This window comes from Phalangium opilio, unplaced genomic scaffold (genome assembly GCF_054372755.1).
Source record: "Phalangium opilio isolate 3A_F unplaced genomic scaffold, DU_Popi_V2 ptg000070l_1, whole genome shotgun sequence".
NCBI lineage: Eukaryota > Metazoa > Arthropoda > Arachnida > Opiliones > Phalangiidae > Phalangium > Phalangium opilio.
The window spans coordinates 9,363,292-9,377,480 of NW_028324182.1; the positions used below are offsets into that span (position 1 = coordinate 9,363,292).

The window sequence follows — 14,189 nt, forward strand, 5'->3', positions numbered from 1 at the left end:
AGAAACTCTGGTGTAGTTATTGGTATAAAGACGTCGTAAATCCATACATAGGTTTGTTTTGAAATTCAATTTCGAATAAGTTTGAAGTTACATTATTCATGCTGTATGCTATGTAGTATGAAATTGTTACTTCGTGGAATTGCATTGTTATATAAAACGTTGTGCAACAAAACTTTAAAAATCTCGTATTTCCCTTCGTTTATATCTAAAAAAAAGGAAACCCAAAACCTCATTTAATCATTTCCTTACTTCAAAAACATAAGGTTTCCATCAAACAGTTAACAAAGATCTGTAAGTTATTAAATTGGTGAAGCCTTTCTAGATGTTTTGACGCGTGGAAACTACCGCGCTTAGATTATCGCATCAGGGATGGTGAATAGGTCTGAGTCGAGTCTGGAGTTTTGGCCAACTTAGTAAATGATCAGGTGGTTGGATGAAAGAAAACTTATAAGCGTTCTTCGGTTTCTCCAAACGTGTCCTAACTCACCAGGAACAAATCGTCCGCAACCCGCAATCCTCGGTCGCTAAAAACAGATAAGGCAGGCAAGAAGGGAGGAGGGGAAAAACCTGGTCCAATATTCGGTGGTCAGATAGATATTAGGTTGGGGATCGACCAAGGTAGAATGGGTATTCTCGCACGAACGAACTACTTTAAGCTGAGCTTCTATACTTAAAGAAGCCCCGCGTCGAGATTGAGGCATTATTATCCGTTCGATCGAGAAGTCTATCTACCTACACATAAGATGACGTCACGCCCCGTTTGATGACGACTTCCGGATTGAAGCGACCCCGCGATGTAAAGATAGAGACATTAGAAATCTACAAGTTGAAGTAATGTAAATTAAAACTAGCGCTTTTTATTGGCGTTTGCTCCTAGAACTTCCTTCGATAAGTTTAATCGTAATCAGCGCGAACTGCTTTAAAAGAAAAACGACAGGAATAATTTTGGCGACAACTAGTTCTTGAAAAGTGACAATTGCTATATTACTTTAGTTTATAAACTTTTGAAGATAGGTTTCCACTGAACGCCTAGTAGGGTTTCTTCGCCGTCTGCCTTTCACGAATTAGATCCTCGGACACGATAGCCAGGATATAAAGAGAGGTATCTCTCTATGTCCATCGTCCGCTAGCCAAAGAGAGGGGGATGCGAAATTGGGGTTGGGAGATTCAGCTGAAAATAAAGCCGAGGATCAAGCAAATGGGCTATAGTTGAACGTGGAAAAAGGCTAGAGGAAGCGATAGGCTTCGCTGAACGCTTGATCAAGCGTAGAGGCTAGGCAAGCTCGATTCAGGAACGTGCGACGGAAGATGGCTGACGGGACGTGGATTGTTTAGACTAAAATAGAGGACACGGCGTCCGCAAGAACAACAAACAGGAAGTAAGGGGTGTCTGACGCTCTCTCTCCTCCTCCTCTTCTGGTTTCGAATGAGAGATCGATTACTATTTTTTTCTTTGTTTTTGGTCAGGGAGAAATATATACCACGAAGGGACAATGGGTAACTAGATACAAAAACAGGCCTCCCTATTCCTAGATACAAAAACAGGCCTCCCTATTCGATATCGCCCATTTCTCTTCTCGTTACCACGAAAATACAACCATATAAATATTCTAGTAGCGTGTTACTATAATAGCCTTAAATTATATACTGAATCGTAAGTGCGTAATTATCCTTTATAAGTTAAAGGGAGAATGAAACGACCTAAAGAATGTTTTACGGTGTAAAATGAATGAATTTTATAAAAACAAAGCCATAGGGAACTCTTTAGTCAATTAAAGAGAACGAAAATAAAAGTAAGGCCGTCAGCCGAATTTCTACGTTTTTTAATGATGTCTAATTGGTTAAACTTCCTTATAGCGATTTATGAATCAAAAATTGGTATTGGCTTCGCAAATCAACTTTAAGAACTTAAAAATATATATAAAATTAACGGAATATTTTTGGAAAATACAATTTACATTTTATTTTTCCTTTAAACAAACGAATTTAAACTATGTAAACAGCGATTACTTTCATGGTAGTACCATCTGTGCTTCGTGGATATTATGGTTGTAAGTTTAAAACCCAATGAATTAACGAAAATATTATTTTATAAAACAACGAAACGCACTTTTAATTTAATTATTTTACGTAATAACCTTTGGATAATTGATTTAACTTTCCCCGTCTCAAAATAATGGAAAATAAAAAACACTAGAAAGCGAGCGAATTTTAGAAAGTTTCAAGTTGAACTTTCCCTCCGGCTATTTGAGATCTCTATTCTCGCATTAAATCCTTTATTATCTTTCCAATTCAATTAAAAAAAACTTCCACAACGGACGGAATGTGTTGGAAAACTCGCGGTTAATACCGCCTTACTCGAACAGAAAAAAAAAGATTCCGAACTATCATTACGTATTGAAAATGAGAACTGGAATATTTTTTATTCCCTTGGAAAAAAGACAAAGGGAAAGAAGAGAACGTGGCGGACATAAGCCGAGCGCGGTAATAAAATTTGCATCACCGACTATTTTATAAACTATAGCGAATCCATTCCCGAAACGTCGCTAGGGGAAATAGAATTCGGTGGAAGGAAAAAAAAAGAAATCAAAGGCGATGTTTTTATTCAGTCCAAAAAATGAGCGAATGGGAGAGATTGGCTGGGTACGCGCGTTGGAATGGCCTATCTGGAATGGACCCTAATAATTTCATAAATGACAATGTTTTTACGACCGTCATTCCCTTTGAACTCTCTTCCTCTCGGACGGCACTTTCTTGGATTTAAGGGCCTACGTCTCTGGTATAACTTTTTCAGAAGAAATATTTTCCACGCCCCAATCTGTTCACCCACGCAAGCTGCCCTAGCAGGCACTATACTTAAATGACCACCATTTAACCACGGCTACTATAAAATTTAGATCAACTCAAAGTTATCCTCAAATAAGTGTCAAATCTTTCCATTCCTCGTGCGGAAAACTCACCACGTAATTTAATAGCTTCGTGTGAATTTATTCAGAGGGAGTCAACCATACCTTGCAGCGGTGTCAAAAATAAGGGACATTCTCGGAATTCCCATCTGGAGGACGAAAAAGTCCCCAATCCAATACGTTGTCTTTCTCCGTTTTTTTTTATTCTTCCCCGTTTTCATAGTTCTTCTATCTGTTCTTGGAGATGTTGGTGCTTCAGTCAAGGATACGTTCGCACGCTCTCCGTCAAAAGATTACGAAGTCAAATTTATGCCCATAGGAAATCACCCATTTTGAACAAGGATAACGGTATCCCAGGAACGATTCTAGCTCATTCTCGACAAGATCGCGATGATTTAAATCCCAGCCCTCGTTCTTCCCTCTAAGCAAATAAATATTTTGTTCCGGACGAAATATTCAACGCTGTACGATAAAGATTCGGAGTGAACCAGCTTTAACACCGACAAGTCTGACAGTTGCCAAAAATACAGTTGGAAAATTGCGCGGTGACGCGTACTGTTAAGCTACGTCTTCTGTTGCCTATAAATCTCACTGTGTCTGCCGTATAAAATATGCGAGCTCAGTTTCTGTTTCTTCTAAAAGTATTAAACGACTCTTGAATTTGTTATCAGCATCTAAATGGCAAATATCCGACTTCTCGAGGTGTTGAGAAGAGGGAGTAGAGGTTCTTGGTATTTGCATGAAACGAGATTACGCATTCGCTAAAGTTTAATTAGATTCGAACAAGCCGCGTAACTGCCATCATTTCCTACTTTTGGCTTGGAGGTTGGCAAGCGACAATGGCTCCAACAACGATAATAATTTGCGAAGGCCTCGTCCTCCCCACGTTCCTTCCAATACCGGGTACCATACCAAATTCTTTCCCCATACATCTTTACCGTTTCCTAAGGAGTAGATATATAGAACGCTGGGAATCTAGCTGGGACGCAATCTATTTTTGATGAGAGATTCTTCATCGGATATTTGCGGGGACCGCTTCCACGCACCGTCATCCCATAGCTGCTGAAAAGAAGAACATTTCTTGCCAAGGAAGATGTCTCTGGGTTACCCCTTAAGGGGTCGAAAGAGCCTTAGGAAGGAGAGGGAGAGATGGCTAATTCAAAGAACCGCGCGAGCGATATGGCGGAAAGACAGCTCCAGGCCAGGAGAAGAAACTCTTCTTCGGAATGAAAACCGGTCATTCGTATAAACCACCAGCAGCAAGTCCGGGATCTAGATCTTTATTTCGAAGCCTATTTCATGAAGTAACGGGAGTTGGTTATTTGATGTGTTTACCCCTTTAACTTTGAAGCTTCAAAACCCGGATCAAAACGAAATGTACTAATTAAAATTTAGGTTAATCGTCATTTACAGTAAGTACATTTAGGATTGAAACTTAGATCTAACCGACTCGACTGACTGAGCTGATCTACTCTGTACACTGAACTGTTATACAAAAAGCATTAGGCCTATTAAACGATATTTAAGTTGTAATGTACATAAAGTACATTAGGTTTATTTTTAGTAACTAGTTTTTTACCGTGTGTCACGTTCGTAATAGTTTTTATGTCTGTAACGGAACTGTTCCTCATTTCCTCGCCTAACCCTAGTTAATAAGGTAAATTAAAGCTACAGGCATCCTTGAAATAAATTTACTTCGAATAATAACCTTCCGATAAGACTTAAAACTGTTATGGATGAAAAATATATAGCTTGAAAATGTGTTGAAGAAAAACTAAGTACTCCCCTGAGAAACGAAATAAAAAAAACACGATAAAAACGATGAACTCTAGGCCCCCGCACGTCACTTCTCATTACGGATTCTTGATTCTCTCTTCCTCGCTGGCTTCCTCAATCTTCTTCCGTTCCATGCATGGATAAAAAAGAAATCGACCCCTTTTTCCTTGGGTATGGATTTCAAATTTAACGCCTATATCGCCTCCTTCGTTCCTTATCAAACCACCTTCTTTTTAACGACGGGCGCCCCCTGACCCGCTCTTAATTAAAATTTTAAAACTTAAAAGAAGAAAGGGTGAATGTAAATTTTAAGTAGTTTTTAAGACCTCTCTACTGTCTCGTCTTGTAAGTTGATTTACCATTTTTTTGTTCTTTTCCCCTCCTTTTTGTGTCTAAGGGTATTAATTTTTAAAACACTATACTTTCTAGTTAAGCTTATTTACACCTGGTTATATACATCGCGAATACTTTTAAAAAATAATGCAGTCGACCGTATAAGGAAGCGAACGTATATTGAAAACAAAAACTCTTTCTCGAGAAAGCGAAAGCGTGTTAACAAATATTGATTCCTTTAAAAACTTTTTTACTTGTTTTATTTTTTTTTAATGTAGAAAATGCAGTCTCGAATGGATTATGATGATAATAATCTGTTAAAATATACATAATAAAATTTCCACCATTTAATATTCAAAGTTGTCAAACAAACTGCTGGACTACTTCTCAAGTTAATAACTGTTTCTATCCCTGGTTGTTCGCATTATTTTTGGGAATAATGACAAACAAGTACAATGCTGGGTTGAAAAAGATGATAGGTATATGAATAATGCTGTTACCAAACAGAATAATACTTTTTCAACGCTATTCCTTGAATAATAACGGCCGGGATTTAAGAGAATAACGAGGTTTCGAAATATTCCACTCAGCATATCCGCCTACCTTCTCGTTTACTCGATAAAGATGTAATCTCCGCCTATGGAGAAATTAACGATTCGGGGTTATGGATTAAAGCAAAGAGAGAAGCTGCAGGTTACCCGCAAGGCTATTAAAAATCCCAGGCAACGCCTATACCTTATGGCCGTTTTCACTAACGTCATTTCTATAATAAAAAAAGTAAAGATTTTCCCGGCGCACGGGTAAGACGAGCTATACCAATTTAATATGAGGCCGGGAGGCTCTCGAAGAGGATAGGTGTAATAAGACTCCGCACGAAGATTCTGAAGAGATTGGTTGAAAATTTAATAGGAAAACGCGGTTCAAACGAACTATATAAGGCCTAACTAGGCCCTAGGCTCCATGGGCAGAAAAAGATACCTGGATGAGCTTTTAACAAGTGAAGAATTCCTCTAGCTATTTCCTTCGTTCTTGTTGGAGGTCGTCTAGAATAACTCTTTGCTAGATATTCCTAACCCTATAATTGTTCAAAAAGAATGGGTCTGCCATAGGAAGCACCACATGTTCCTCCTCCAACCCGGAATAAAATGGTCTACTGTGTGGTTCCTTCCTGTTGAGTCGAGTTACGGGTAGAAATGGGGATTACAGTAGGCGATGGACGTTGGTTTCTTTTATGGCAAATGCGCATGCCTTCGAGAAATACGCCATCAAGATATATTAACTTAACATGGACTTCAAATATGTTAAAAGAAATTAGTCTTAGGCAAGTAAAACCGGAAACACAATGCCTTGCCATGCATTAAAATCTCAATATAACGGACGAAAAAACGCTAGAGGCTGAAAAGTGCACCGACGCATTACATCGATATCAAAGACAAAAGTGAAAATAATAAATCAGCCAAGAGGAATTTTGCAATCTCTCTCCTGGGTCCGATTTTTTCACCCATTATTAATCACACTCTGAATTTCATTTATCAATTAAAAATAATTATTCCCCGTAGACCCTTACCCCTGCGCTTTTTGCCCTCATTTTGACTTGTAAGAAATAGAATAGTGTCCGCCCCAAGTTCTTCCCGCGCACTAAAGTCTAATCTTTCTTATTCTACAACAAAATAGCATTAGATCTAATTTGAAAAGAAATAAGAGATCTCCACTAATCGAGAGTGCGATCTGTCAAAAAGCAAATAAACCTCCAATTTTTTTACTCGCGTGCACTGCTTTCTGATTAATGTGATTTAACATTGCGTATTCCATCGCCTTAGCTTTCACTAGAACGAAACTATAACATTCCGATCGCTCTTCAAGTCTAGACTCGAGGGGAGAAAGTTCAAGGGCCAAGAAAAAATACATCTGTAATATATCTTAATTCAACTTAAGAGTCTAAGAGATTAAATACGGGACTGGGATTTGACATATAGAAATAGCTCGTTCATACTTACTTCATTGTCCTATACGACTTTGTAAGGGAAAATTATCCCAGTGAATTGGGAGGTCGAGGAAACGAGAGGCGTTGAAACAATTCATATTTTGGAGGTTCCATAGCTATAGTTGCGATAGGGCTTCCCTCCCCGGCACCGAGCTTCGTTTGTCTGTGTCAGAAAGATGGAAGACTTCTCAACGACAATCTGTCTCGAGGGGAGAAACTAAACGGGGCGGATGATAGCGGGGCACGGTATTAGGATGCCTTCGTTTCTAAAAACCGGGGCCAAAGCTATAGTCTAGTTTCGAATATAAGAACAACCTTTCGCGTCGAGACTGATTTATCTCGAACCACCGAAAGTGAAAGTCCTCAACCACTCGGGGGTTTTCAAGTTTATCGAAAGAGAAATGCCCCAAAGATATTTTCAGGTCGTAGTCGGGCATACTCTTACGGAAGGAATGAAGCTCCTGGTTTTTCAAGGAACGTCGGAAGAGGAAAGTGGAAGCGTGTATCTCAGGGTGTCTCTAGTATCGCGTCCGTCAAGAACCATGGGGTGACAACAACGTAGTAGTCGAAGCTTCTTAGCGTCCAGTTCCCGCTGAGAGGCGTTGTCGAGGTTGGCCCTTCTTCCGGCCTGTTCCGTTAAGCTGGCGAAGATGGTTCCTATAGCCAACAACGACGCGTGTCGGCTCTGGGTCAATTAGTGCCACGGAAGGGGGATGTGTCGCTAGTTCACCTGGGACGATGGAAAAAGGAAACCGTCGATTGTTAGAGGAAAGCGAGAGAGAGAGAGAGAGAGAGAGAGAGAGAGAGAGAGAGAGAGAGAGAGAGAGAGAATAGTTTGCAAACCATCGACCCCCAACGGATCAATCACAGTTTTTTGACTCTTTGTTCACCTATCGGTCCTTACCTTTAATACCAAAGTACATTAATCCGAAGCTAGACTTAGAGCTATAAATAAATGATCCATTCGATGCTCGAGGTATCATCAACTTCCGTTTAATCAAGTTGATAACTTTAGGTTCACCTACGTCTTAGTTCGAAGAATATTCCTTTTAGAAATACACGTAATACGCGCCAATATCTAGCGGGAAAACGCCGCTGTGAACGCAACACAAAAAGGGTCAGAGAATAAGGCGACTTTCTCTAAGGAATATCGGGAAGGTCATATATTGGAAGGCGATATACGTAACGTCCCTCGGAGGTTTTTGTAACAATGAGTGATTACTTTCCTTTCCGCGAAAAGCGATACCCTCTTTATTTAAGACGGCCCTTATATCACAGCCTCCTCGAATTAATCGGCTTTCTTATATATATATATAATTTTTTCCTTCCTTATAGATGGCTCGTTCCGGTAACGATACGGTTATCATAAAAGACGTCGTTGCCAACACTTCAGGGACCTTCACGTGCGAGGTTTCGGCTGATTCTAGTTTTCATACTGTCCAGGATTATAAAACGATGGCTGTTCGAGGTACGTTACTAAAATGTTCATTTTCCAATCAAGTAGGCCTAAACTCTAAGAACAGACCTAACAATAACATTTACGTAAGGGTGACGCAAAAGCATCGCTAGGGAAATAGTCGGAAGAATATTTTAAAAGAAGAAATAATCTCATTTCTTCGAGCTTCCCTCGCAAAGTTTTGTGAACTTTTTTTTTATTAGTTTTCTCGGGGGCGCGTTCCCGTTTGGAGCTCAAATTGCTCAAACACATAAATCTAATTCGATAGCGTAAAAAAAGTGGGTGAGCGTGAGAGGGTAAAAGAAAGAAGATTCTAGGAGTAGAAGAGCGTAAGAAAAACGCGTAAATTGGAATCTCGTGAAGGAATATCGAATCAGAAGAGGTTCACCCGCGCGCGCGCGCTTCGCCTTACCTCCCTTTCTTTCCGGTAGTTCTTTAACAAGGCTAAAGCCAGCGTTGAACTAGACTAGAACCGCCAAGAAGTAGGCGCGGAGTATACTGCGTGGCTCCAGGAAAAGAAAAAGACGTATATATTTACACGAGCGAATGCTTTTAGACCCTTTGACTCATGCCTATCTCGCGTATAGCTACGTATCCACTCTTAGCAAGCCATTTCGTCGCTCGAGAGGGTATAAGGGAAAAATAAGAGAGTTGCAGCCGACGGAAGTACAGAGGACCTTTAGCAGGGGTCTCCCTTCTATTCTTATTTCTCCTCCTTTTTCTTTTCTTAACCAGGCGGAATGTTAGCAGTAGATAAGACCCAAAGTTACCAAAATGGCAGTACGTCCCTTCTCGTAAGAAAAGGCTTTAGAGACCAGGGTAAACTTATAGGCAAGAATCTCGTGGAGGAATACTTCGCGTTTATCCGTTTCATTCGCAAATATGTAACTCGGAACTCCTAAGAAAATGGCAAGCGCAAAACGTGATTCCGAGTTGGTAGGCAATATATAGGCACGCACGAACGGAGAGGCACTTCGCTCGCTGACACGCTGATGCTATAAACTCGGTGGTTACTAACGTATCTTCGAATGAACAAGAGACAGAACGAGTAGCAGTCCAATTCACGCGCGAACCACGTCCCGCACGATTCTAAATATGCATGTTCACTGAATGTTATACTGCAATATGGTATATTACGCGTTACACACAGACGCCGAGTGGCAGTATACGATACCTAATGGAGTCTCGCTCTATCCATCAAAGCAGAGTCAGACGAATACGGGGTGTGGTGTACAACGCCAAGAAACTGTGCTCCAAAGAAAAACGAAACAGGGACTGAGGGGAAGAAAAGAATGGAATCAAACAAGATATGCATGGGGATTATGTTGACATTCATGTGTACCTACCTCAAAGCTAAAATTCAAAGAGAACCTGTGCATTCATATCCTCGAATCAAATGAAACCAGTCCAAATAATCGTCCCAAATTTATGTGAAAGTGAAATTGAAGTCTCCGCATGTTTTCCGAATTGTATCACTCCTGAATGAATAATAATCCAAAACACACAACCCCAAAAACCCTGGCGATTCTCAGAGATTTAAAAAAGCTAGCGTGTCCGCTACAGGCTGGCATCCTATAAAAACCACCCGCTTTTACATTAATTCAAATGTTAGAAGATGCACAGCCGTAAGGGAAATGGGCTGGGAGACGGAGAAGGGGCATTGTGATAACAAGGCTTATTTTATATATCGAGAGCGTTCCGATACGGATAACCCTGAGAAGAGAGAGAGCGACCTATGTCCTGCGTCCTGTATTTAGCCGTGGAACAGTGAGGAGAGAGACTGAGTGGGAGTGTCATTTTCAGACTTTCTCTCTCTCTCTTTTCTTGAGATACAGGGGGAGATCGCCTTACTTCCTGTGGCCGGTAATCTTGGACTCACGAGCTTCCAGCTTAATGCGGGGGAACCTTCCTTGCTCGCGCGTTATTCCTCGAGACACAAAAGCACGAGGATCGATTCATCTCGCGTTAGACGATTAAACGACCTCAGATAGATCGAGTTGCCGCCGTTGACCTATCGGTTTCCTAGTCCTAACCCCTTCAAGAGATAGTCGCGTAAATCAATTTTGATGTAACAACGAACTCACATTGCGAAACCCTGAGACACGACAATATTCAATCACGAAAATCAACTTCAAAGTGTTAAACACCCTTTACAGTTTCACAAAACAGTTGCGTCAAAAGACCTTTTTATTAAAGGGTACTCTAAAAATATCGGTGACTATCGCTTCAACCACCTAACCCCTTTCAATCGAGGTTCCAAACAGGCTCGCCCCATTCGTAGCTTGATCGGTCGCTAGCTTCCTCCATTATTCCAATCGCGATATACGGTATAAGCTTTTGCGGTGACTAAATACCGGCTATAATACTCGCTAATACCAATCAACGTGAACGTTATAGACGGATTTCTCTGTGCAGGAGATCCCCCTATGAAAAAAAGGGAATGGGGTTTGAGACCAAGGAAATTACATCGTCCTAATATCCTCGATAGAAAAAGAATGTATAGATGAGTGAAAATTATATCTAGGGATATAAAAAATAATGAAAATCAATACGTCCTTCAATAAGAAACGTGGCAGGCCAAAAAGGACTAGTGTCATGAGTATTCAAGGGAAATAGGTCCATTATGGCATGGTGTGTTTTTACCTACCCTTTAATATATTATGAGGTCGATTTTTTAGACCAAATCCATCATTGGAAACAATAGTTCATGAAAAAAACCGACTCTCTATGGGAAACTTACTGCTTCCGAGTCTGGTACTTATGGGAAAAAATGCCCGCGGGATAAAGACCTTCAACGCCCAGTGCCGGCGGGAAAAAATAGGCCAAATTCTTTCCTAAATGCTGGCTTACCACGCATAGTTTTGGTGCAAAGCAGTTGCAACTATGCTACAGTATAGAAGGGGCACGTTATCTTTAAAGAAATTGCGTGTTTCAGCCCCCTTTTTTACAATTTTTGCTTGTTTGTCTGAGGCATATGTATTTTCGAATGAGAAAATAACCTAAAGTTGTTCAATTTTATGTCCAAATTACCCCAACTTACCCATCTTCTAGACGTACTAATCCCAGACAATTCAGGTCCAACTAGTCCGCGACCTTTGGTTACTTGGAGTTTCATGTTTTCGGCGATATTATCTCTTCTCTTCCTTCAATCTGTCTGGTTTCGAACGTCGTCGATTTGCGTCGTACCTTCGAAAGGAATCATGGGTCAGCTTTTATAATCAACGTTACTGTTCGTACGAATTTATTTGAACGTGACATCACGAGGTTCTCCTTCCCCATTTTTCTAAACAAAAACAAAACACAATTCTAATTCATTTCTATAAACATATTTAAATTATTCGGACAAATTGAAAATTACTATGAAAAACAATCAATTTTAAAATACAATAACAACAAAAATTCAGTAGCTGTTTTTCCCCCTCTCAATTGTTTTTAATTCGTAGTATAACAACAAAACGTGGAAACAAAATTCGTGCAATGTTCAAAAGTGTTAAATTTCCGGAAATAATTCGTAAAAATACAATCGGAAATCTAAAATACAATATTAAAAAAACAAACAAAAAAACAACAATATATAATAACAACACATGCTCCAGATGGATAATGTGCCTTACGCCCTTTGTTTCGTTCGTGGCTTCCCTTGTCCCAGTGTATAAAATTTGGTGAATATTTTAGAGAGGTCAAAGGTTGACCTCCGTGTGCGCGCGCGAATGTACGTCTACTTGAGAATGAGAGCTTGCGCCAGCTTGCTTCATATACTGATGAAGCAACGATCATTGGATAAAAAAAGCAGCGAAGAATTGAAAAAGAAGAAAATGTGTGCCATGTGTTTTTTCTAGTCCGCACCCAATAGTGTGAAAAAAAAGGAACCTTTTCCTCGAACCCTTTTTTGGTTTGCTCTTCGTTTTACCCCTATCTTTCTGCCACTACTAGGACATACAGGGTGTTCTTGCAGAAATTCGGGGATGTATTTTGTGAAAACTCACGAAACTGTCTGTGAAAAAAATCAGCATTTCTTTTTTTTTAAATTATAAATCTTGTAAATTTGTCACACCGTGCAAATAGCTGTTGATCACAACTCCTTAATCTCTATTTCCGAATACGTTAAGGAGTAAAATAATTAACATTTTAACAAATAATTTGTGTCACAGTTAAAGAGAACACCCTGTATATCCACAAAGCTTCCAGAGTGTCGAGAAAAGTAAGTTTTTTTGGTCGATAATACAGGGCCAAACGGAGGAAAAGTTGTTTTTCCTTTAGTCTCGGTATAGCGTCAGATTCCTGGCCTACTCTTCTAGTCTATATGTAATCCGTTGTTGGGAACAATATTTTGTTCGATCTTCCAAAAATGTTACGCGAAAAATGACGTTGAAAGACTAAAAAACACATAAATATACGCGACGTGACTAAATTTAAATTCCTGGAAAAATTCCAAAGAAATAAAAAACAAAACGCGTTCGCTGTGTGTCAAGAAAATATAAACGTCCGGTGATAAATTAAGATAATTTTAAAAATCGTATGATTCGAGTAACGCTTGAAATGTTTAAATTTCAAATCCGACGTGAACTTTATTATAATAAACCTATAACCTAAAAGGAATAAGAAAAAAAGTATATATAGTATACGAGTCAATTGATATTATTATTAATTATAATTATTATAAAAAATTAAAACACTCTTCGCGAGTGAAATGTTAAACAAAATTATATTTATGTGGAAGCCCATTTAAAAAAGACGTACTTAGGTATGATTACTCGAAAAAAATTGTCTTTATCAACTGCGCCTGCGCGTAAATATAATTATAAATTAATTTAAAAAATAATAAATTTCCCCCGCTTGCATTCCTGTAATTAATGTTGATATAGTTACGAATAAAGTGAAGTATTATTGATAAGTTTAAGTAACTATAGAGAAAAACGGCAAAAAAAAAGAAATTGCGGGAATATAAATTTACCGAAACCTCATTTCAAAACAACAATGCTTTTAAAGATTCATATTTCCAAGTGAGTTGTTTCAGGTATTATTTTTTATGGCTATACCTTGGAGGCCTATAAATATGCCTGTCGTGTAAAACCTGCCCACAATCGTGGCTATTTGAAAATTATATGCCAGGGAAAAAGGTCATTAACGAAGGCGGGAAGGCGCGAATATGCAATTTTTTTTTTGTTTCCACCGCAATTCTTAAATCATTTTTCCATTCGTTTAGGAAAAAACCCATGGAGTTTTGCGTCTGATGATGCGGCCAGAATTGTCCGTCCGTTTCCCGCTCCAGACGAATAAATGATCGTAGTTACGGCGGAAATGAAATGGTAAGTGGTAGTCCCTAATTTTCTATTTCAGCCCTATTATTCCATTTAATTCAGTGGCTCCTCTCAGTCTGGATTTACTAAAACGAACGTAGGGTACACCTTATTTATTCGAGGGTGTTTCGAGCTTCAGGGCAGTGACAGTGAAATATTAGGCTATCGGTCGGGGGAGACATGATGAATGGGTGGTATCCGCTAATTCTTCCAAAGAAGGAAGAGGAACGTTACCAAACTTCCAGGGATGGGAAGAGGCTGCGTACTCACTCCCCTTAAAAACGTTTCCGTATGAAGATTTTCATGTTAACATGAATATATTCGTGTATTTGATAGCGTTGGTACAATATTACACCTTCAAGTCTTTTCTTCGTTTATGTTATGTCTCATTAAATATAGCTCTATGGTGGCAGCTTGCTAGGAGCAAATATGAA

At 39.4% G+C, this 14,189-nt stretch overlaps 1 protein-coding gene across 2 annotated transcripts in view; it reads left to right on the forward strand.

The window, feature by feature from the left end:
• Nucleotides 1–13,349, forward strand: part of LOC149661437 (uncharacterized) — a 94,756-nt gene extending 81,407 nt beyond the window's left edge. For both annotated transcript variants that reach the window (XM_089842955.1, XM_089842956.1), the window contains exons 4-5: nt 8,335–8,467; nt 11,507–13,349. In XM_089842955.1, the coding sequence (XP_089699081.1) occupies nt 8,335–8,467; nt 11,507–11,673 (300 nt within the window). In that variant the 3' untranslated portion in view covers nt 11,674–13,349. The remainder of the gene's footprint in view (nt 1–8,334; nt 8,468–11,506) is intronic.
• The last annotated feature ends 840 nt before the right edge of the window (nt 13,350–14,189 follow it).